This window comes from Zerene cesonia, chromosome 12 (genome assembly GCF_012273895.1).
Source record: "Zerene cesonia ecotype Mississippi chromosome 12, Zerene_cesonia_1.1, whole genome shotgun sequence".
Taxonomy (NCBI): Eukaryota; Metazoa; Arthropoda; class Insecta; order Lepidoptera; family Pieridae; genus Zerene; species Zerene cesonia.
Window position 1 is genome coordinate 4,474,659 of NC_052113.1, and position 26,375 is coordinate 4,501,033.

The following is a 26,375-nucleotide window of genomic DNA, read 5'->3' on the forward strand; positions in this document are numbered from 1 at the left end:
TGTTCTGACAATTATTTTATCTTTAAAATTTTATAGACATACATTGAATATATAGTTATTGTAATGCCATTATTTATAAATACACACAGAAGACAGAAAAACTTTACTTTCATTTGAAGCTACAATGGCACAACTTACACCTATAGTGGATTAATGGCCTGTACGTTTGTGTTATACACGAAAAAAAACAAAATCCCGTAGATTCCTCGAGGCGCGTACGTAAAGGGCCCTTGTCGCGCACTCACCGTACAAAAGCACTTATCATTGCCCTTCCGCGGGTGTTCCCGATCACTTATTATACGAACACCATTGTTCTAAAATTATATTGCGACGCGTTGTTACGCGTGCCTCATTATTACATTTTATTATTCACGGCTTTTCGAATGATTTGTGCGTTTTTATAGCGCTTGTATATTCGTTTTTATAGCTATTTGGTTTCAGCCGAGGTGGGGTTATGTTTTTTCATAAGTCGGTAAGATGCTTAACTGTTAGGACATTTAGCATCTTGTTGTTTGCTTTATTAAATTTATTAACGCTGAATTATCTTGAATTTAATTTTCAAATAAAGAACTCCCTTTAATTCATCCAATTTCGTAATTCGGTTTGCTTTATCTTTCTGAACAATTTATTATTATTAGTATCCCAAATTCATTAAAGCTATATTGATACTTCAGTGAAACTTTAAAGTAGGTACATAATAGAGTAAATTTTGGCTTATACAATGTCTGATATTTTATATTATTGTCTACTTTTCATTCAGAAATTATAATATAATGAGTTCGCTTTCGATAAGCAGCCTATTTGTTTTAAAAACCAGTAATTTTCAACAAAATGAGTTCTGTTAACTAAAGCCATCAGAACAATACATAACCTATATTAAAAATCAACCGCCGCTGGCCGAAAAAAGTATAATTATAAAACGCGCGTAATTCTAATTTCGAATTCAAATTAAAGCCGCTTAATGCGCGGGAGCGACCCCGTAAAAAAAAGAGTTGACGAGTGCTCGCGGAGGGTGGTAATTTTTCATTAATTTAAGTTCACCATTCCCTGTTTTGTTTGCTTTTAATCGCATTTCTAATTAATCCCGTCGAGAATAACGTGACAACTGTCGACTATGGCGGCCATTTTTTTCGAGGCCCAGTATAGCAGATGTCGGCCGATTTCCATTTGTTTCTGAGATTAATGATTCGGTGCGATTGTGAATTTTTCCGGTCGGCTTTTGTTGTTTTAGAAGCAATTTGTCCGCTTACTGTAGAGGCCATTCGTTAAATGCCTCGCGATGATATTGAACAGAAAAGCAAGTGTTAGGTACAATTCATATAATTCACATTGTCTAAAAGTCGCAACCTTGTGGATAGATCGCTGGTGAAACAGAACATTCGACGATAGTCATTCCGCGAATGTTTTGCTAATCCGGAAAAAACTGTGTTGATGATGACACCAATCGTACCGATAAAAGAACGGTGGAGTATCAACAAACTGTTGCTAAGGGAGAAAAGAAACCTAACTGGCAATTATCTCTTTATAATTGATTAGGTAATATATGATATATATGTTTTTCTTACATTCTTATGGTACGGTATTCCTATGAGCACTTAATTTGTTTTGTGTAATAAATGTTTGAAAATAAATGTTTTTGTACTTGCGGACTATATTTTACTCTAGTCTATAATTCCTCTATTCACTCATAATGAAATGAAATGAAACGAATTTATCATCGTTAGTTATTTCGTTTGTGTTTATGATGTCGAAGTGTATTGAAAGCTATATTGTCCTATTCTTTATCTAGCATACAGAACAGAATACCTATGTGGAGAAAAAGATAATTTACTATTTTCACAATTATGATCATTCGAGCAATGTAATTACCCCAAAGTTTTTAATCGACTTAGTGGTAGAGGCGTCCCAGCATACAAGACACCCAGAAGAACATTCACAATTGTAATGTAAGAAAACTTTATTAAAAATCAATCCGAAAACTATTACTTGATGAAATTCGTATTCATAATCGTGTAAATTGTATTAGAACAAATAAATCGAATAGCATATCACACACCACTTCGTTATTTCAAATGTTTTCATTGTTTTATTATAACTGTCCAAATATATTGATAAAATTAGTACCAACATTTCCCTTTATGCGTGATATGACATAGAAAATAAATAAACAAGTATTGTACTCTTTGTAAAGGACAAAACGCAAATGGAGAGCATCGCTTAGTATTTGAAACCGATTGGAAAAGCAATCAAACTCTAGTACCAATTTTTTTGATATTAAAATACAGCTGCATAGGTTTTGATTAGTGGAGAATAGAAATATAAAACATGCTAACACTAAAACTGGAATAGAAATGTACAATGAAATAGGCATATGGTTACATATAATACACAGACTGTGTATGGAGGTACTAGGTATGGCTATGTAGTGACGTTAGCTGCATTTGTTATCAAGGGAATAGATCCTTTGTTAGTTGTTGTTGATTAAATATGATTGATACATTGGGATGGCACATTTAAATGGATTTTTAGATGCTGAAAATACAATTTGTGTTTGTTAGATTTTTCTATTGGAACGCGGCTAGATTTATGTGGTTTAATGAAAGCTTGATGAGGCAATTTTTAAATTGTTTTTCAATCTGCTGACGTTCCATTTTCAAAATTAGTTCTTTTTTTTAAAGAATCTATTATCAACAAGTACATAAAGCTGTTAGAAATGGTAGCGTAATAAAAAATAACTGTCTTCGATATTATATAATGTAATAAATGTACAATATATAAATACAATTGATAATGTAGTTCTCTTTTCTCTTGAAGATAATGAAATTATACACATACACATTACACATATATCATATCGCAACATGGATCTAAAGTGACCTAGAACTAGAGGCCAGAACTAATGAACAATAGAATATATTTCAAATAAATCATTTGATCAGAATTAGGGAAGCACCCTATCAATTGAGGTTGTTTTAGTTATCATGATAATGCGACTAAAATACACTTAGCATCTGGTGCGAAAGAGTCTTACAAGCTGTTTGATTGTTTTTTTAAAATAATTTTCCATTTTATTTTTTACTCATAACATTATGTAGAACTTTAAAGAACGTTTTTCACAGCATACATGTATATTTTCTGGCTATACTTCTTCAATATGTCTTGCCAGCGTTGCGCCTTAGCTTATTTATAATTTAATCTCCAGTCTGCACCAAGAACAATGTTTATTAGAAATTTATCATTATAGCTATAGCAAGCTAACCTACTGCCAAAATACGCCTACGCCTTACGTATACTCGTACGTAAAGCCAGCCTTTATCGTCTGCAGTGCACTATAAGTGTCTGGAGCCTGTAAATTTTCGCAGCGGCGATCTGCGGTCGGTCTTTGTGCTATTAATTTGTAATGTCCCCCTCTACAGGCCGCCTAGAGTCGAGTGTGCAGGGAATCAACTATCGCCGGATAAATCTAGTGTAGCTAGTTTTAGATACAAGATGTGCAATCGTTTACCGTCTTTGTGGAACGGAGTGATATGAAGTGTTCCATTCATAATTCATTTATGCTGGCTATGGTGATTGTTTCGTGTGTTTGTCTATAAGCTATATATCTAGTACTCTACTCTCTACTTTGTGTAAGCTATCCATATAGTTGTGGATTATGCTAAATTCCTGTTTGGAAAATAATATGTTCGATTTTTTATTTTTCTTTATAAATCTGAATAGTTGTCTCACAAAGTTGAATTAATAAGCCCTCGAGCTTGACCAAACGTAGTAAGTAAATTCAAATATCCCGAGATGTATCGTGAGATCGGATACCATATTGAGTCCTTGCCGATCTTCAATGGGGGCCCGCGTTTCCGATAGGATTAAGCCAGACTTACTGCTCGGTCAGAAACACGGCGCGACGCAACCCCCCTCCACCGACCTCGCCTCACCCCCCTATTGCCCAACGCATTAGGAGCAATCATATTCGACGGCCGCTACGTTTTGGCATCAGTTCGTATTGCTTAGGCCGGCCAGCTATTTGCAGAACAATGATTGGTAGTGTCTTAGTTTGTAAGGTCGTTAAGGCTCAGTTTCGCTTGCCGGGGCCGGAGTTGATTGGAGTGGTAAGATACAGCGTTTTATTGTTTGTTTTTGTTGCAACCGATACGTTTATAGGACATTGGGTTATCGAGTTATCCAGATGTAACTTTGATGCTACGGCTTCATGACTGAACTTGTCAATCCGATTCTAAGCTAGACTGTAGCTAATATTAATATGTTACGGTACGCAATTGAAAGTCGTAAAAATTCGGACTAGGTAATTGTACTTCGAAGCAATTATTTGAATATTGTTTAAAATTGCATTGTTTTTTTTAATAAAACAAAATACAAATTAATATCGAAATCAATGTTTCAAATTTAATTATCTTAATATATATTTGTCATTTTTTATCGAGCTCCAAATTTGTTTAATGTGTTGTTGATATATTTCAGCCTTGTAGAAATATTACCTTTTGCCACAATCACACTAAAAATAAATTATCTATAAAATGGAATACGTACACTAGGTTACATAATTGAACAATTTCGTTTAGTTCAAAATAATGCTTCATAAATCTTGCGCCAAAGGACACAAATGGATCTATTTTGTGCAAAGGAGCCGTGATTCTATAGTATAACATCGGCTGGTTTGGTTGCCACCCCTTAAATTTCATTCCCTCAGGAATTCCAAGCAATAAATACTTACAATATTACCAGAAAATCGATAAATCCTACAAGTTGTGGATTAAATCAAGTGTTTCCAGTGAAAAGCTTATTGACTCATCTGTAAATATCGAAGTAGATTCGCCGTTAATAAAAGCCCGAACATAATCTTGTCGGTCTAATTCGTTCCAAGTACTATTGATATACTTACAGTTACTGATTTACGAGAAATGTTCATTAAAATACAAGTAATGGATAACGTTTGGACCGGCAGATGTATACGTGAAATATGAAAAATAAATGATTCTTATGAATTGTAACATGTTTGGGAAAGCTTTCTTGTATCTAACGAATTGTGTACACATTTTTGAATACTCTCTTGACGTACATAAATAAGTATGACTTATAGGGAAGAAGATGATAAATAAAACGTAATTATTGATGTTGATTAAGAAGTTAAAAATTTAAAAAAAAAAATGTATCCATTATTGAATTTAGTTTTTTAAAAGGCATCTATTTTTGTTCGTCAAAAGAGATGAATAGTAAAAAGAAGAAGAAAGCCCATACTGATAATAATACATAACATAAGACACATATAAAACTAAACAACAATCGTGAAAACAAAAACGGAATCATCGGACAAAGCGAGGGTCCATGCGAAATTCACGTCGAGTTTCACAGCGTACCTCCCCACAGGTAAATAAAGAGGGAATTTTCCTTCCGAATGCCGACTCGGCCGGATCTTGACCTATTTGTTGGTACGCGTTGAGGTGGGTCAGGCTTGCTTCTTTTGTGGCTTTTGTCTCGCAAGTTCAGTACGTGTTGTATACACTTCGCTTGTATTCGTTTTGTATTTTACGCTGGAGTGAAATGGGCGTATGGTGTATTAAAGGATTGCATTTACCATGATTGTTATGCAATTAAAAATAAAAAATGATGTCACTAAAAGTGTGGAAGCTATTGTAGCATATAATATAAACCAATTCGGATTATTATATTTAAGAAATCTTCTAAATCAGTAAAAATATGATTTTGTGCACAGCGATAGAAGTGTCGAAATATAACACAAAAAATATTAACCTTGGTTGACAATTATAAGTATTAATAGAGAAATGGTACATACCCCATTCATCCATAAAATCTCGGCAATAGAGCTGGTGAGTGGCTTTATGGTAGGCTCTACCACCGCCCGTGAACATTTGCAGAGGCGTAGGTCGTTTGCAGACCTTACGTCCCTACAAATGAATTGTCAACTTAAAATGGAAAGAGATACAGGAAAGATTGACAAGAGGAATAAAGGAAAGGATTTGGGGTGTTATTCATGATATACATTATATTATTCATGAACTTATTTCTACTATTAGAAAATATGCGAATACGTATGTAAAATCTATAATATAGTGTTTGTTTGTTTTTCGTTTATATCTTCATAATAAAATATATCTATAGTTTAATTGAGTGCTAACGCAACTGTCAAATACAAAGTGCGCGGGAAACAAAAGTACGCTGCATCAAAATCAAATTCACAAAATATTTATATACGTCTCATTAATTGTTCTAATCGTATCCCATTAACTATTTTAATTTATTTAACGAAATAATATTTATTATCAAATTTAAATAGTTGATTCTAAATGTTGGTATGTCTTCTCTTCTCTAACTCTGATAACGGTGCCTTCCTTTACAAAGTTGATACGAATAATATTTGATATGTAAACGATGCAATTTCTAATGATAAATCGAAAGAATAAATAAATAGATTAATATGCTATATAATTCATCTCTTGTTCTAACCATATACTTATTTACAGACGAATCGGGATGCGAGGCTGATATGTTGGAGAGTGCAGAGGTGGGACGACACTCCCCGTCCCGGCCTCAGCAAGAGCCCATCAACCTTAAGAATGAGGTAACACTTAACCCAGTACTCAACCATCTACTTAGTGGAACACTTTTGTTGCCTCTGTGACGTACTCTTTTATGAAGAAAATGCTTTATTAAGATCACTAACGCTTGGGTTTTGTTTGTTGAAAATGCATAACAATGTTATATATTTTTTTTTAGATTTTACGTGATAAAAATGTCAAGGCGAAATATAGCCATGTACATCGATTAATATTGTTATAGTATTGTTATATGTTTCAATACAGGTACATTATAAATATTATAGCTGTAGCAATGTCTCTATAACTTGTACAATAGTAAACCTAGTAAAATTATCAATTTGAACAGCAGCATGAAAGTTATGTTCTGCCCTACGTGTATCTCTATGACGTAAGAATGTTTTTTTATGATGTTAGCTAGTAGCGATCAGACGTGTCACCTGGTGTAAAACGAACCACGCTGCTCATAAGCAACCACTCCGCAAGGAAGTGGATATGTTGATGTCCTCAAATAAGGATTGGGCGTTTAATTATCCTAAATAAGTACGGAAAAGAATGATACGTATTATTTCAAGTTCAAGTTTAAGGAGCTTATTATAGTTGTAAAATATTTTCTTCTCTATTTACGTTTGAAGCCCCATAACCATTACCCATATTTACAAAATATTGCATTAGTTTATAGACAATATTTTATTTTATTAATTTCGTATCTTTTTTATAATTTAGTATAGCCTAATATTTTAAAACTTTTATCACGCATGTTATCGTTATTAGTTCATAAAGTGAAAGTGTATGCCATTTAGCTAACCACTCAAACAAAAACAAAATTAACCGAAAATTGCAGTAAAGCGACTCGAAAAAAGCATTAAATATGCCATTCAAACTGAAGTCGACGTTTTGTGTCTTTGAAAGCACGTGACCGTAGAAATTCGAGCGGCAGAAAGAAGGACAAAGTTAAGTGCGAATAAACGCGCTTAATTTTCAAGTGTTGACCGTCGAGTTAGGCCCGGAGCGGTGGTAAAAAGACGACACGTCCGCGCCCGTTCAAAAGGTCCGATTGCGTCCAAAGACTAAACATCGACCGCTTCGTTAGAGGCCTCGAAAAAATTCTGAAACGATCGTCCTCCACCAATCGGCGTAGCACCGGCGCAACCTACTTGCCTCAGAATCTATAGTATCGATTAGTAAGCGCTTTTTTACCCGCACGCACTCACACACCGCCGTCGCGGGGGCCAGCCTTTTTAACAATCTTTTTTTCGACCACCCCTCACCACCCAAAAACCGCCATGTCCATCGCGCGGATGCAAAGACCGCTGCACCCCACCCCTCCCCTATAGCGGCATTGAAAATGGAATTTCCATGAGTGATGGAGTGTCAAACGAGATGTGCAAAAAGTAGAAAAAGTACATTATGTTAATTATTGAACGCGTGGCCCGGCGTCCGAGTTTAAATTGAATGTCATGTCGCATTGTCCCACGTTTTCCAGTCGCGCCATACGCTAAGACTTCTCTGTTTTTGTTTAGACCCCTTCGTTAACACCTGTTTACTAATTAATTAAAATTAAGAGCTGAGTAAATTGATGAGCAAAATTTAATTAGTAGTATTAAATAGTTATATACAAAGAATAAAGGCGAATTAATCGCAACTCAATCATACTACTCAAAATATCAAAAACTTTATTAATACAGCGTTATGATAATTCAATATTAATCATATTACTTACTTCCACTGCGTTAAGTACCGCACGCTTCTTGGAACTTACGATCTTGCAAACTTCTTGGAAATATTTTCTAACCGAAGTTTGGCGCGAGATTGCTATGATTCCTTAATTAGGTATACATAAATAATAATTAGAAACATAATAAAAGAATTTAAAAGAAGAATAAAAAGGAATGAGAGAACAACAATAGTTTTTTATTATTGCTCAATCCATTAAATATAAATATGTCGTTAATAGAGTTCTAAGAAGTAAGTCGTATTTTGGCGTTTTACCATTAATTTTGTTTGTACATACAGTATAATATTCATGAGATATTACGATGTTATTTACACAGAAAATCCTAATATTCCAAATACATCGTAATGTCCAATACCCCAGTGACACGATCCCACTTAGCAAAGTTGCACCGAAGTTCGGAGTTCTTTTGTGGGTCACACGTGATTAGATGCTAGGTCGTTTGCATAGCTATCGAAATTTTCAATTCTGCTTATTTTATGTTATGTAAAACCGCACTTTTTATCTTCTTTCTACAAACAGCATTATTTATTAAATTAATTAATTTATTCATAAATCTCCTCATTTTCATAATTCCTCAATTAATTCATCACTCTTTGAAGATAACATATCGCATTCTATACATCAAAACATTTTAGGCAATCAAAGTTTTGTGTAAAAATGCATTATAATGTAACAAATGTTTAAAATTCATGCGACATTCAAAATAGATAATCTAAAAAGCGCGGGAATACCGACACGACTATCCGACAGTCGCATAGTTAATGGAACACCGAAAAAATATCGTAATAAAAAAATAGTTTAAAAAACGCAAGCACATTTGAATGAAAATTGGGTGGGGGCGGGCGGAGCGGTCCAGTGGTCCGATCGCCTATTATTATTATTATTACTGCCATTATATCTGCATTTTTTCCCGCGCACACGGAGGCGGCCATGTTTATTTTTCTTCGTTTTTCTTTTTTTCGGGAATTCGGCGGGCGTTGCTCCCCCACATATGCGATACAGGCTGAACTATGCGATGTCTACAAGTGGACGAACATTTAAATTGGCTCTCATCAAATATTGACTGCGTAGTTTTTTCATTAACCGGTCGGTATTTTTTTCAGAGATCCTATTCGATGTCTGTATCAATTTATTTCCTTTCAAACGATCGGAAACCGTAAGAGTATCTTTAAATTTTATTACATTATTTCTATTTCACAACATAAAATATTTTTCATGTTCATTTCATTTCAATATGTTCACACAAAATATTTCTACATGAATTATTCAATAATGAACTTTATGAAAGGGTATAATACTAATTAAAGTTATTAATAAATATGAATTGAACTAGTTTCGAGTCAAAGACGTTATATAATTTTTATATGAATGAGAAAAAAAACATCTTAGTTTTGACAGCAACCTATATATATGGCTACAGTATATATTGAACTAATGGATCACTCATTGTTATGTAAAGTATAAAAAAATAAAAAAGCATAATCATTAAAAACTGACCTACTCTCAAGTTGAACACTTTTTATTTCAATTGCCTTTAAAATACAATAGCTCTACAAGTATGTGAATTTAAAATCTCACGAAGACAAAGAGATTGAATTGAATTGGAATGAGTTAAAAATGAAGTTGATAATTGAAAGAGATGTTGTAATAGAAAACTTCAACATGATAAAAACGTTTCTAAGTTCAAAGAAAATTTGATAGACTTTAAAGGGATGCACGTTCTATTTTTTTTTAATAGACACATATTGTAGTTAATTTTATGAATGGTTACATTTTTCAATAATCATATAAGATTACGTAATCAAATCATGTTTGATTGAAAATGAATTAAAATGAAATCTTGTAAGGTGTTTATGATTTATCTTAATTCCTCAATATGAGCTACTAATTCGGAAACGGAATTCCAAAAAACAGTGTCTATTTCAACGTAATATACGTAATAAGGTAAAATAACATTACTTAATAATAACTGTGATTCTTTCTTTCCTTGCAATTTTATTGTTATGATGAAAAACTTAATAAAATTGCAAAGCCCCAATTTGCTTACCATATTACAATATAATGCATTATACTGATTTAATTACATTTCTTATCGTAACTTGAAATGTTTGAAGATGATTTTTATGTGACTAGTGAAAAAAATCTCACACGACACCGACAACAGACATTAAAATAGTCAATTCAAAGTGATTACAACCACAATTGCTGATCATATTTTCAACCACATAAACTCAATACTTTTTAGGTCACATAAACCCTTTCATCGATCCCTGAAGTTCGATACAGACCACTTTGGGCATCAATGATCTAACTTGTTTCAAGCTTGTTTCACATGAATACGCTCGCATAACATGTCAAAAATCATATACATCGACAGTATGTGACAAACGCCTCGAGGTAGGGCTGGCACAAATAAATCGCGTCGCAGCCGCGGCCAGGGCTGCCCACGGAGGACGGCGTGATTGATCAAAGTCGTTTGTCAAGCTCGCGTCGCCGGTGCCAGCCCTGCGCAATTAGCACGTGATTCTCCACGTCTAATACCGAATTTAGTTTTAATTACCTTCGCGTAAACGTTTGCGGCCACTATTTCAAGGAACGTGTAAAGTTTATTAGAATAAGCGCAGTTTGAAAGTTGATTCGGTTGTAATAAGAATTTCAAACACATCGTTTTAGCGTTACATTGAATTTTTACCAACCCAAATTTATGTAAATAAGTAGACTTCTATACTAACTAATATAATTGTGTACTTAATTATAATTGCATTGTGGAATAAATATAACTGTTAAATCAATTTATTTACAACAAAAATTCATTTCAAACCGCAAAATTGAAAAAAGAGTAGTTGAAAGTTAAAATAAATTATTTCTTTAATCAGACATGTATTGTCTAGACTCTAGACGAAATAAACACAAAATACGAATGTCCAAGGAGAGTTGATTCATTGTTTTCTACACTGTTATATTTTTACGTTGACGTCTTTCTATAAATAAATTTTAGCAAATGTCACTCAAAAAGTTTGCAGAACTGCTTTACAAAGATAATTAAATTTTTCATAAAATCCTTCCAACCGTTTGGAGAAAAATGATATGATGCTTCATGTGAATTTATGAAGCAATTCTAATTAAATCATGCTTTATCGATCCCAGTACTTTTGCGATAACGTTCGTAAAAAAATAAAATATTGCAATAAACATTAAAGGGAGATGTAGAGACATAACATCGAATCAAAATGCACAATCACGCACATTACGACCAGTTCGTAGCACTTTTTTTTCAATACACTTATTCAAAGTTAGACGAGGGAATGTGAGGAGCGGTTGTTGTATTATTTTTTATTTTTTTCGAATTTTTCAATCCTTGGTTCAAAAATTGCCGTCCTATAAAGTAGAAACTACTCAATGGTACAGATTTTCCACCTGTAAAATGTCAAAAAGATTACAAATCAGCTCTAAGCAATAAAAATATATCGACGGTCTGTTTCCTGCTTATATAAGTTACATTTTTGTGACTGGTACATTTTTAATATTTCATATTAAATAACAGTGATAAATATTCCTATTGCACCTGTTAGACTTGCCTAAAGCAAAATAGGTTTTTTGGATTTTCGTTATTGTTCAAGGGAAAAAAAGTACATTTTAATAATGTTATATGAAATCATAACACATGATTTAAATCTAACATGTATTAAATTATCATAGAAGATTAACTGATTTTTTAAATATAGGTATTGTGTTTTAAACGATATTAAGCACGTTACAAATATTTATTTGTAAGGACACTCCGTTCTTTTTGTCCTCAATCGTTGACCGCCGCATTAAAATTAATGGAAAGCCCGCTTAATGGCTGATTCTAATTCGTTATTTACATTTTGTATATTAAAATACCATGGGTTCGCTAATAGGCTTTCCAGAAATATGCTTGAATAAAAAATATAATGGTGATTTTAAAAGTATAAATATGAATACTAAATTATTAAAACATATATACATGAGAAATTTTGAAAGAATAGAAAAAATTTGATCACGAGGCAGGATTCGAACCTGCGTATCTTGCCTAACCGTAGCAAAAATTTTTTCTATTCTTTCAAAATTTCTAATTTATAAAAGCATTTCAATGCTATAAAACTAAAAATTGAACATATATACATAATTATTGATATTAAATTGTGTGTGTGAAATAAAGTCACAATAATTTTATTTGTACTTGCATTTCGCTCTGGCTTCGTCCGTGGTAAATATAGCCTATGTCACGTAGTGAAAATACAGTTTCCGAATTGTGTTAAAATGTCGGAAATCGTTATAGAAGTTTTTGGGTGAGAACATTACAAACATCCACGCAAATCCCCAAACGTTCGTTCTTTTTATAATTAGTTTATTATATCAGGATAAAATTATGTCAATTCAGGAAAATGGGCTTTCTATTGTTGCTACGATTGCGGATATTAGTTCATCACTTTTGGACCTTATTAAGACTTTAAAATTACAAAAATGGTACAATTGATTTTGATAAAATATAAAGTACGATTTATGCTGAATGTTATTGCAGAAAAATGGTGTTTGTAAACATCTTAGTTCCTTTGTTAAATTTGTTTTGTTCGTCTTACAGCCAATTAGTCCCTGCAAACTGCAAAGCGCATGCTCGATATTATTAGTAACTTGCTCAATGATTTGGAAGAAGTTTGTTTGAAACATGACATTTCTAAAATCAATAAAGTTAATCATAATCTTTTGGTAGTGTAGTTTTTTGAGAAAAGGTAAAGAGTTGATTATATAAATACTAAAAACAATAAAAAAACTTTATTTTATGAAAGATGTTTACACATGTATAAATATATATCTTTTTAAAAAAATAATCAAATTAGAACTTCTGTGTGTTCACTGTTCTTAACACTCAAAAAACTAAAATGCATTATTGATTTATCTCTCATTCATCCCGTAGGCTAATTCAAATGAATTCACGTTAACAAAGCCAATCGGTTCGCAGTGTCAATTATGTTGTCGATAAAAGAGTAAAAATTTCTTAATCACAGCGAATGTCTTCATACGAGAGTGGCTAGTCACCTATCACTGCACCCAACAAAAGAGCTATTATCGACTGTAATGCAACTTAGATGCGATCACATGTACTGCTGGTGGACTGGCGTTTGATACGTCTATTTTAAAAACCGTTTGCCGATCGTTGTTTCCATTTTTAATGGTCATGTCATTTTGAATTTATGTAACGGACTCCTATATTAGTTGTGTGACGTGACCGACAGTGTGTTTGTTTAAATTCGGAACATTTTAGCATTCAATTCCGTTGAATGTTTATTAAGGCCATGTCTTTTAATTTGATGGAAATGTGTTCATTAAGAAATTCATTTTATCGATTAATAATTGTATATTTTGCGATATTTTTCCCCATAAAAGCGGCGTTCAAGCCGCGGCGCGTCCCCGCGCGTCTGCGCTCTCGCTCGCCCATCCTCTGAAAATGGAGCGACCGATAAAAAAGGTAACGAATTATAAAAAAGCGGAGGCGCACAATCGCGAGCGCGGACGTGTGGGCGGTGGGTGAAATGAAATGAAATAATGAAAAAAATGGACAAAAAGCAGTACAAACATGCATTGTCCTCGCCCACCCCCTTAATGAGTGGTGGCTGGCTCTGTACGCGCACCAAGTGCCTGATTATCACCTGATTGTATCAAATGTAGTACCGTGTTCGCTCAGGCCTTTGTAACCGTGGAGTGCTTGAGTATACTCTGATTAAAGACGTTGTTACATCTCAAGCCGTCACTAAGACAGCGCTAAATGAGAAAAGTAAACACAGGCTTGTTTCTATTCAATATTTTAGTTTATCTTAGTGTGTGATAATACGGGAGCTTACGAGCTCATTACTGGGGATTTATTTGAAACACTGTTTTAAACAGTTTTTCGATTAATGTTAGCATAGCATATGCATATAAAAACGTGTGTTATATTTTACAAAATCCCGTATAAAACAAAACTAGAACATGTTGGCTCAGTTAATTATCGACCTCGATCATTAAACCCGCCTAACGATCTCACAATCGTAATATTAGCTATCGAAAACATCAGCCGAAATTAATTTGTTTATGCGAAACAAAGGTGGGCACTAGCTGTATGCACCCGTGCTTCGGCCACCTCCCGAAAAAAGAAAAAATAGGTAAAGGGGGGACGCTGTGGAGTGGCCACCCCGCGCGATCGGCATCGGACTTCTTTTTTTAATCGCGTCGCGTTCTGAATGGTCGTTTTTGGTAAGCACACACTGCGCGTTGCCTATTTTCCAATTTAGATTGCTTTGTATTACCGTCTGAGCGATGCGCAATAGTTTTTGAGGCTCGTGACACGTGAACGCCGGAAATTAAATTCTGTGTAAAATAAAAAACGTCGGATTTTGGAGATTTTTGCCGAAATTCGCTCGCGATCTCGTCGAGGGCCCTCACCGTTGATTCGGTCTTATTATGTTTACCAATATAGAAATTTTCATTCATGACATTGTGTGATTCGGGTAGAACAAAAGGTTTCGTCAACTACGTACATGGCATAAGTAGTTTGACTATAATTTATTTAAATACTAAACTATTATTAAATTATATCACGTCATATATTTGTTCTTAACCAGCCTCTATTAGTTGGAAATATAAAATAAATACGTAGATCACTTATGCGGCATTTATGCCTATTGTATTTTTGCCGCATTGGATCCAGATCTATAATAATTCTTTCTTAATACTTGCTGAAACCGATAAATGATATTCTATTCATAGCTGCGAAATATATAGGTACTCTACTGTCAAATGTTAAGAGCCTCTGTTCAACTACCCACACATAAATGTGGTCTACTTTTAAAATACTAGACATGAATATATATACTACCATCTCAGTTATTACGGATATATCTAATATTGTCAGATATAATGCCATTCAATGTTACACTTTCTCCAAGACGTTTCACTTAAATAATTACAAACAAAAAGCAATAAGTCAAGTATCAAAATTCCTCAATAATTAGCCGACAGAAGGTAATAAATATTGCTAAGATGATTATTTAACGGCGACGTCTAATCACAAGGAGAGACAACGATAACATGAGACTTGCGATAAATTGTATTTTATTAACGGTAATTTGGAATGATTAAAATTTAGTATGTTATACTTTCTAAAACAAGGAAGACGGTCTCGTAAACATCACTGTTATCTCGTGTTAGTAACTACTTATTAATTAGTATACTGTCTTCAAAAAGGGTACACATGAACTCATTTCATATGTACCCCTTTTTGATTATTAGTGCAAATATTTCATACAAAATTTACTTTTTTTATAATACGTTAACCACAAAAGTACAGACCGGCAATAACAACACCACTGCTCGAAACGGTGAAGGAAAACATCGTGAGGAAACAAGCATGTCTGAGAATCAAAAATTCGATGACATTTGCCATTGAGGTGACATTTGCCAACCCGCACTTGGCCAGCTTGGTATTTTGGCCTAAAAACTCATGAGGCCTGTGTCCCAGCAGTGGGAAGATGTATGGGCTGATGATGATGATGATACAGTTAAAGATATAAATCACTTTATTTCATACATAATAAAATTTCCACTACGATAATAAATAATAATAGAGGCAAATAATAACATATCATATCATTTATATTATATAACAGCTTGCAAAGTAGAACTTATAGGTTACGGCGTAATATACCTTTCTGCACCCTTCTATATAATTAAAATACACATAATTAAAGATGTAAAAAACACATATCGGCTAGATCTAGTAGTCCAAGTATAAATGAATTGTGTGAATATACCATATAATTAACTTATCTATTAATCAACTTTTGCCCGCGACTTCTTCCGCTGCTATTAGAACCATATACATATTAAAGAGTTGTATACTTCATAATACCATCGTCCGTCCAGTGTAAAAAATGAAATGCAACCCATATCCTCTAATGGATAGATTTTTATTGTAAAGCTCTACTTTAATGAATATGTTTTTATTACAGTTCAGTTATTTTAGTTTTAAATGTAAAAAAACATAAACTCTAAAAATAACTAACAAAGAAACATACCTACAGACAAATCTTGCTTTTTGTCGATAGTAATTTAATTAAGTATTCCATTATTGAACTTCACAGAATTATCAGACAGTTTATTAAATAATAATAACAATGACACACTCGTATCATACTCACTCCTAAAAATTGTGACGCTAAACTTTTTAAAACTATAAGTATTAAGTAATAATCTGTGCTAGGAAAAAAGGAGATTGATAATCCATGTTTCAAAAATAATGCAGATTACAAAATGAGTTGATGACCACACATGTTGTAATCCAAATTATTTTCAAAGTTCTTTGTATACATAAACAAGATTTTTTCTATCCTTCAATAAAAAAAATCCCATTGCATACAATTGATATAAACAATAATAAGACAGGATCATGTTAGTCTATCTTATGATAAATATACAAAAAGATTAAGTGAAATATAATTATACAAAACGTTATTCATTTATTGTGCCCTGTAAGAATGCGTTAAAAATTCACTAATAAACTCTCTTCACAGAGCTAAAATAAAATGAACTAGCATCAAATAACCTTGGGTGTCCGAGGGTACTTCCCGAGATATAAATGTGGCTCATTAATCAATGTAATTAGATCATTAGAGGGATAGGGTTACATGGACTCACTATCATTTTTATAGCGTCGCAGAATAGATTGGGTTCAAGATATATGATAGTGCTGTTTAAGTAAAAAAGCTGTTGAAACTTTTCGCTAACCATGTAACGGTTATGGATGTCAAAAGTAATCAACATCCTAAATAGGATGTCAAACTTATTGCTATTTGTAGCTCTCTCGTCGTGATTAGCAAAATTCCCATATCCATAATGACAAATTAAGATGCTTTTTAAATTTAATGATATATCGTAAAGTAATCAATATTTGACTATTTGATTTTTATTATCCAAACAAATGAACTAGTTTCCACGGCATTAGCATCTTATCTATATATTATTTAAATAGCGGTGACTTTTATTTTGCTTTGCGCTTAAGACTTAAACACTAATGAAGCATTCTATAGCTTAAAGCATAAACCAGTTGCAAAATGGCCGATTACACGATAAGGCCTCATACAAGTATGTACATAATTGGCTACTTAATATAATTTTTCCGCGTTCCTAAGCTGTATCGGGCTAGCTTAATTGGTACCGCTATGATTTATTATAGTTAATTTTATGTTAATCAGCTATTGAATAATTTGCGAACTATTCTGGTCTACGAAGAATATTTACGCTTCGGTACCACAGGTTTTAATGAGATTTTCTTGTTAGGGAATCATTTCTTTAAACACATCCCCGAAAACGGGGGTGTATTCGATCAAACTTATATAGATTGTTTAATGCTCATGTCCATTAATTTTAGATTTTGTATTTTATGGAATAATATATTTTCAGTTGAATCTATATTTTCCATACATAACAAGCTGAAAAACAAAGCTTATACCATATTTCTATATCTGTCTTATTATAAGATGAAGTATGAATGATTATCTCAATTGAGCTCTATTAAATGTCCAGAATAGCACCTAGCGGCGTGTATTGAAACGGGAGCGGTTTGTAATAAGTCCGCCATAATTTATGTTAGCTGCAATTAAAGTAAGATTGTTACCGTAGCTAGGCCAAGAGACTGCTCGGTAACTTGGCTAAATGAGAAGTTATGAGATTACATGCAATTGTAACGTAAAAGTACATTATCGTTGAAGGATGTGTTTTTGAATCAAGCGTCCATCTATAAATATATCGAGTATTTAGAATTTCTTTTTTTAATAAATAAATTTGAGAAATTAAACACTTTTTTGTAAAGACCATTTATTTTATAATTAAATATTTCATTTTTGCATAAAATATCTATTGAATATATGTAATATGTGGAAATGGTAGGTAAAAAGATAAGATATTTCAATTGACAATAAATATAATCGTATTACGATACGTTTATGTTACAAGTCATTAAGTGTTTAAAAAATTAGTCCGCTAATGTATCCTTAGATTAAATGAACGCATTACTTTTATAATAAATAGTTCTCGATAAACGACGCGATTATATACTTGTTTAAAATGTATCTAACATTTAAACATCGCTTTCGCTTACTTATCAAAATAACCTTAACAAAATATCGCTCCTATTGCTATTCGTTTAAAGTTTACAATTAAATAGCATCGTCGTCCCACGCTCCTTGACTATAATCGGTTCGAGGTTTCCTGTCACTAAATGAGATTAAATATATCCAAAGATTTTGCAACATAACGTTTAATGAAGTTGGTATACCAGTTCGTGATGTCATAATTTGAGACATGCTTTATAGATGAAAGTAATTAGGCTTAAAAATATACTTATTATTAATACAAAAGTTTTTAAAAGTTCATTAATATGACTTTAATATTTAATGTGGTACTTTAACGTTTAATGGGAGTCGAGCACGCTTGGGTACGAATTGGGCTAGCTCGCACCGGGGAAGTACCACACTCCCACAGAAGACCGGTATGAAATAGTGCACGCTACTGTGTTTCGTACAGTGAATTGGGGAGCCACAGACTCGTTTCCTATTCCTCACCCTTTCCAATCCAGTCCTTCTTTCCAGTCATCAATGCTTTCTTTATCTCTTACCCCTTACAAAGTGGGCAGCGCATTCGCAGCGGCTCTACCTTTGCGAATGCCCATTAATTCTCAGAAGTATAGGAAGCTACAGTGAAGTTCATCAGTCGCATTGCATTATATGCATGCTTCGGTTTAAATCACACTAATATTATAAGTGTGGAAGATAGTTGGATGTTTGTCCGTCAATCACGCTGCTGCTGTGAATCAGTAGTTACTGAACGGATTGTGATGAAATTTGTCGTACAGACAGGGTATCAGCTGACTTGGGTGATAGAATACTTTTTAACCCGATTAAATACTCCCTTGCGATAAAACACGAATCTTGATAGCCGGGCGGAGCCGGGACGAGCGTCTAGTGTAATATCTATTTAATTCATTGCACATGGCAATATCAACGTCTGTGTATATTTGCCATAGTAAATTAGTAATGAATTTACAATTGAAGATATCTCTTCTCTTTCCTTTCGAATTTTGTCCAAGAATTAATAATTACTATACTTGAATAAAAAACTTTATTTAAAATGGGTTATAACGTGCATATGTATCATAATAGAAATAAATTCAAATAAGATGTTTTTATCGAGACCTTGCAAATCTATTTAAACATTGAAGTAGGTACTTGTATGATATTAAGATTTCCGAGTAAAACGTCCTCTACATTTACAAATATTAATGCATTAGATTTGAACAGGAACTGTTAAATAAGCTTTGAATGTCACGTAACCTTTTATTGACTCATTGTGTTACGCTCTAAGCTGTAACAGACAAAATTACGCTACTAAATGAGGTTAAAGCAGTTAGCTTATTGTAAAGTTTATTTATTAAAAGTATCTGAATATATCATAGCACAAACTTCTATTAAAGATTTGCATGTAAAACGCATATATACGCTTGGAGGAATTAATATTAAAATATTTTCGAATATATTGCACAATTGAATCGAATCTAATCAATATGCAAAGTGCGATCGCGTGCGCCCGCGCCTCGGTGTCGCGATATTCGCTTTTTATTTAATTAACTTTTTCAATACTTTCCTTTTTTCGACTTGTTCGCTGTAATGAGATATTGCAGGCGATTATTTCTTTTATTTAAGACCTGTTTTTACCGTTTCGTATGCTTTTTTGGGATCGAAATTTACTAACAAAAAACTCCAACCGAAAATGAATTATGCTCATTTATTTCGTATCGCGCGTTCTTATAACTTTCTGGTTTTCTGCGATCATTTCAATCTGGACAGTTTATACTAGTCGATTTTTTATTTTTAAAAGATTTCTCAATTACGTAATAGGAATTATAACTTAAGCTTATAAATATATAGTATCAGTGAACGTACGTTAAAACAAAGTTTAATTTATAACATTCAGATTTTGCATTAAATATTTAATTTGCACATTAAATCACCATACTAACTAAGCAGAATGGACAAATACATTAAATTATGAAAGCATTATAGGGGAAAATAGAATTAAATAATATCTTAAACGTTTATGGTAGATACAAACGGGTCTTTAAGTTTCTATTGAACTAATTTCATGAGCACTTGTACCTTATAACTGGTTCCTAGTTAATTAAGAGTAAGCTATAATTTATCACTAATCATTCAATGCTAAATGTCGGCCGGTTGTGTAAAGGATAATTATTTAAGCACTAAACTAAAATACTGGAAGAGACGAACACTTATTTTTAGTTAAACTCCCGTTTAATTAAGGGAGATGATATTTTTTATATTTAAAAAAAAGCCCTCGTAGGAGGCCTATGTCCCAACAGTGGGAACAAGTATGGGCTGATGATGATGATGACGTTGTATAAAGTGGTGTTTTATAGCATTGCTTCTAGAAAAATATTGAGGTAATTTTTTTTTCTATATACATGAAAAAGTCCAAGTTTTTTGTTTAAACTAGAAACAAATTAATGTGCTTATAGAGGAAATAGCGTTTTGCGTTTTTTGTTTATTGCTTAGCAGGGAGATATAACTATTTGAGATCTGTATATTTTGATTCGCAGTTGAAACATTTTTATAACAATACACAAACAATGAAAATACTCGGTTAACTACAAACGCATGCAATAAAACCTGTTAACATTAAATAAAACACGCTAAAAATCATATTATTTACGACACCGAATATAATTACAGTTTTGAAAGGCTAAAATTAAACTCGAGAAATCCAGCTTCATTACCCGAGTTTCAAAAGATTAATGATTAACAAGAAAAAGTAAACAGAGCTTAATAAACTAAATAAGTGGAGCCAATCAACGGAGTGATCGTTCCATTTGACTACCTGTACTTATGCAATTTTATTAATTAATATCGAGATGCGTTTATCTTTACGCTTATTAAAGTGCTGGCGAAGATTCGATTCGATTCTTATTCCCTTAAGATATAATTTTGTTGATTCGCAACATGATTTATCTTGCCGTTGTGCAAGGGCCTCGACACGTACGATTTGAAATTAAACCATAGGGAAAAGTGCGGGTCTGTAAACACAATTAAAAATTTCAATAGCTTATTGCGGTTAAAAATTTCCTCTCATACGATACAATCGCGGTTTCGGTAAGTGTATGCTGGATTTTTAATTACGTGAAATAAAATAGTTTTTTTTTTTACATTGAAATGTTATTCTTAATAAAATGCGATTAAAACTGCTTATGGGTAAACAACTTTCATTATAAACTACTTTATTGTGGCCATTTCATGAACTTTTCAAGTGCAATGAATTGTTTAGTAGATATTTAATCAAATGAAGCTAGTAGAACTCGCCTTTAACTTAGTGGCTTTGGCTATAATCGATTAAAAAGAGGTAGTATATACCCATAATTAATTAATCGAATATAAAATTGTTATAACCGCCTCTGGCTCCTTTAGTAGCAGTATTTCAGACGCATACACCCCGCCCACCGCTTTTAAACTCAAAACTTGCAGTTTGCGCCCAAATGAGCCTGATGATAAAACGTGTTGCTTATCTTTTTAATTTTATTATCTTGAAGGTTATGTTGAATTGAAATTGTTGATGGTTATTGCTGAAACCTGATATGTATTCAGTTTAAATAATTGATTAAAATCGATGATACGTTTTGTGATAAGGCAACATATAAATTCGAATATTTTTAAAAATTGAGTTATTTTTTTTAAGATTTTGTGAAAAGAGGCTTGATGTTTTTTATAAAAGGTATATGAACTTCATATATAAAATAAGAACCTACATATGAGGTACAATCCTTGATGTATTGGATATTATGTGATCTTATTGTCAATTTAAGATAATTAAGAATTGTTTTCTTTTAATAAAGGCATGATGAGTAAACAAAATAAATCTTAACTAAGCATTATTATTATAAGTAAGCTGTCAAATCACTTTATGAAGTATAAAAAAGAGAGATTGTTTATATGTTTGTAATAAGTGGACGGACCAAGATTTTTTAAACAGAGTATTACAATTTTCAAGATGTTTTTGTGAATCTTTTATTTATATCAAATATCTATGTTAAAAGTATGTACTAAATAAGTATTCATGTTTTGTAATAAAACTAAAGTAAATATCTTTTGTTACAGGTAAGTTGGCGTTGAAATTATACGAGGAATATTAATGAGTGAGTCAAATAGCTGGGTATTAAAATTGTATTAATAGCGTTTAATTTAAACAAGATTATATTTTTACATTATGTTTACGTATTACATTAAGTTTAGTATAAATACGATAGTCCGATAGCCGGATATGAGGTATTTGTTCAATGCTTTTTAAACTGGACTTTATCGTTCATAAAATGTGTAAATCTTATTTGAATTATTTGAGACTCTGTGAGAGTCTAGTAATAAATAGACTTGTCCATCTTTCTGTCTGTTTCTCTGTCCGTCCATCTGTCACCAGGTTGTATCACATAAATCATGATATTTAAGAACAACAAATATTAAAAAGCCCCAAAATAATATTTAGTATATAACATAAATAATTTAAATGAAATTCGTCATCCCAAACTATTAATAAATATAACTGTCGCATCTTCAATCGACGCGAGGAAAGGAAGGGGTGGGGGATAATTAAAATCCGTTGATTAATATGTAAATGTAATAAGATTATTCTCGTGAATAATTTAAGGGAGGTTGGGTTCTCATTACAGCCTGTATCGGCCAGTCTAATGTATTCGATGTCTGGCTTGATAAATGCTGTCGTGGTTTCAACGAACAAGACTGGTAGTTAGTTACTGTTTGGAATGACCTCTGTATGTCCAGCTTGCATACTAATATCGTAGTAGTAAGTAGACTGAACTAATGTGTCTGTGATATGAATCGTGGTAGTGTTTATTGTATAATTCTTTAATGATCTTTAAAGCGGAAACATGTTTACAGATATTCTTAATAATGATTGTGGTTTAATGCTTATAGGTTTTTAATAAAATGTACTTCTTTAAAAATGATATACTTATTTTTATCTATATACAGTATTTATTATATTAATTTAGTGGATATTAATCTAATGTTATTTCAGACGTATAAAAGGGTTATAAGATTAAAGGAGGTAGATATATCCATTAATTAACAGAATATAGGTCGAAGACTGGACAAAGCTTCCAAGACGACCTGAAACATGTACTCATTAGTTGCTATCCAAATTTCGCGCCAAAACGGCCATGTTGTTTCCGCCATCTTTATTAAGAACGCATGGCCTCCCGCCTCCTGGCGTTGGTCAACATCCAGCAAGGCGTTAAAGGCATAAGCTACAGCCACCCACCAGTTTAGATAGAGCTCCCTAGGTTGCACTAACATCGTTAAATATAAACACGGAGAGAGTATTGAGGTAATTTTCACGGCTCAAAGTGGGCTGGTCGGCGGTGTTTGGCTCACTCGTCTAATGGCTTTGATTAAACTGCCAGTTTATTTGACGGTACGATGCGTGCGTGTGGCCACGTATGAATTTATGCTTAGAGGACATCCTAAGTTATATTTATGACGTTTTGTTATAATCTAGAACGCTAATTGTTGTCCTAGGATCGTATCACGAGCAGGGAGAGGAATATAGAGGGGCGAGAGAAACACGATACCTATCAGATTAGCCAGTCAGTATTAGCCACAGAACAATAAAGCATTAATTGATTAATATGAATTATTGTAACAATATTTATATAATGCTGTTATTTAAATACGTTGTCCATGTTTCTGCTTGTTAGGAATGCTTTTGGTTAACAGGCCAAAAAAAGAAGATTTGCTTTGTTGATTTTCCACATAGAATGAATAATGTGTTGTAGGTATGTTTCTTATGAACGACGCATTTTTATATTTCTTGAACATAAGATAAACAATCGAAATAATTACCATCTTATTAATTATCTATTTTACAATAATTACAAACTGTTTTCTTATAAATGGAACCGAGCATGTAAAATAATAAGATAACTGCATAATGGCATAATTATTGTTCGAGCAATCTCAGTTATTTACATAATTAGACTTATTAATTTGTCTGCTGTAATTGTATGTTTTTGTTGTGTCTGAAACAGATTTACATTACATAATCTTTAGAATAATCTACCAATAAAAAATATAATATGCGTTTTTGAAATTTTTAGTATGAAAGATTATTTATTTATACAATTTCTTAATCATCCTGTCATAGCCATGGAAGCAAATGTTTCATAAATACCAAAACTGTTCTAATGGTTTCTTCAAGTTAGAATTATATTATGTAAGTCATTTTTATTAATAGGGCAATAATCGTTATTCATAATAATGTTCCCTTTCCCAATATGAATACTAGAATATACGTATACTAGGACAGTCAATTTAAATCGTAACATGGTTTACCAAGCGGTATATAAATCCTATCTTGGAATATATTCGATGTTCGGTCTTTAGGGGAATAATCTGAGTATTCCTAGTAATAATATTACCTTTCCCAAACAATGGATTTCCGAGTCTTGCTGCCGGCCTTAATAATTAGGATAGTGCTCACACTGAAGAATAAAGCCTAGCCTTTGTACGACTGAAGACTGTTGTATATCTTGATAGTGTTTACGTTTGCCTTTATTAGGGTTGGCGGCGACAATAAAAGTTTTTCATCTTTCAACCTATAGCCAATTGAAGTTGGTTAATTTTGTGAATAATTTAATGTATCTGAGTATCGGGTTGTTACGAATATCTAGACTAATTTTTAGGAACGAAGGATTCAGTTATGAAGGTAAGATGTTTTTGAAAGTCCTCCTTCACTGTAGCGAAATGAAAAAGGCCAATCGAATGCCGATTCCTAGTAATTTTTTTTAAATTAATCAATTAATGGATTTAGATTTTTTTATATATTTAACATATTCGAGTACTTGGCTATTGTGCCTATAAAATTAATGAGAATATTATTAAATGAAACTGAATGTAACGATTAATCTCATAGCGTAATAAATCACTATAGACCTCTAAATCTCATTTAAAATGAAGACATGTTGGCCATACTATTATATGGTTAATCCGAATTAATCTGTTTTGCCAACCCTACCCATGCAACGGGCAAGCACGTCCCCTGCATGCCACTCTCCGATACTAACGTCGTATATTTCCGTCAGTGCGTACACTACTCTGTCTTATTATGCACTCTAAAACTTAAAAACGAAACTCGCAAACTAAAAAAAATAACGGGTTTTGTGTAAAAGCTTTTTTGTTAACCGTACATTATTTGAGGTGCAGTTTTTTTCCCTATATTAAAATTGGCAGCCCGTTAATTAAACCCAAATCGAATTAATTACAAAGTTTAAATTATTCCACCCTTCTTGAAAAATAGATAAGATTTGAAAGAATTGGTAGCGTAACGTATACTGTGTAGTATTTCTGGACAGTTATTATGTATGTGCGAGCGGTGCGAGATGCAGCGCATGCCATAAACTAATATTCGCTCGGACACTACTTGGAGTTATTGGACAATGTAAATGAACGCTATCTCCTATAATGCCTGCCTTATTTCCCCCTAGCCAGGCCAGTGCCCGGAGCGACCCCGCCCGGGTGGGAGGCACCCCCACCCGACCGATGTCTCATCAGTAAGGATTGAACCCTTTAATGTATTCACCGTAACTTCGGGATGAGTCTTGTATTAGTGTTATAATGAGACGTGGCCCTTAGGAATTATGGCTATACTTATGGATCTCCGGGGCCGGGATTACCTCCAACCTAGTTTCAATTTCTATATGTGAGGCTTCATTAGTTTAGGCCGATATTATTACGTATTCTATATTATATATCAATATTTGAATTGCTAATCTCTCATCCATTGTTTGATTTAAGCGCAAATCGTCAAATATTCATTCGTCATTTTAAAACTCGTCAGTTAAATTTTGTTAAAGTATTGTCGCTGAAAAAGTCTTCGCAATTAACATTTAATAAAATTACAGACGAAAGTCGAATCGAATATAATTTGACCTTCTCGGCTTG

At 32.9% G+C, this 26,375-nt stretch overlaps 1 protein-coding gene across 4 annotated transcripts in view; it reads left to right on the plus strand.

Annotated features, from left to right (window-relative positions):
* Positions 1-26,375, plus strand: part of LOC119830836 (POU domain, class 6, transcription factor 2) — a 106,645-nt gene that overhangs the window by 17,765 nt on the left and 62,505 nt on the right. For all 4 annotated transcript variants that reach the window (XM_038353989.1, XM_038353988.1, XM_038353990.1 and 1 more), the window contains exon 3: positions 6,495-6,592. In XM_038353989.1, the coding sequence (XP_038209917.1) occupies positions 6,518-6,592 (75 nt within the window). In that variant the 5' untranslated portion in view covers positions 6,495-6,517. The remainder of the gene's footprint in view (positions 1-6,494; positions 6,593-26,375) is intronic.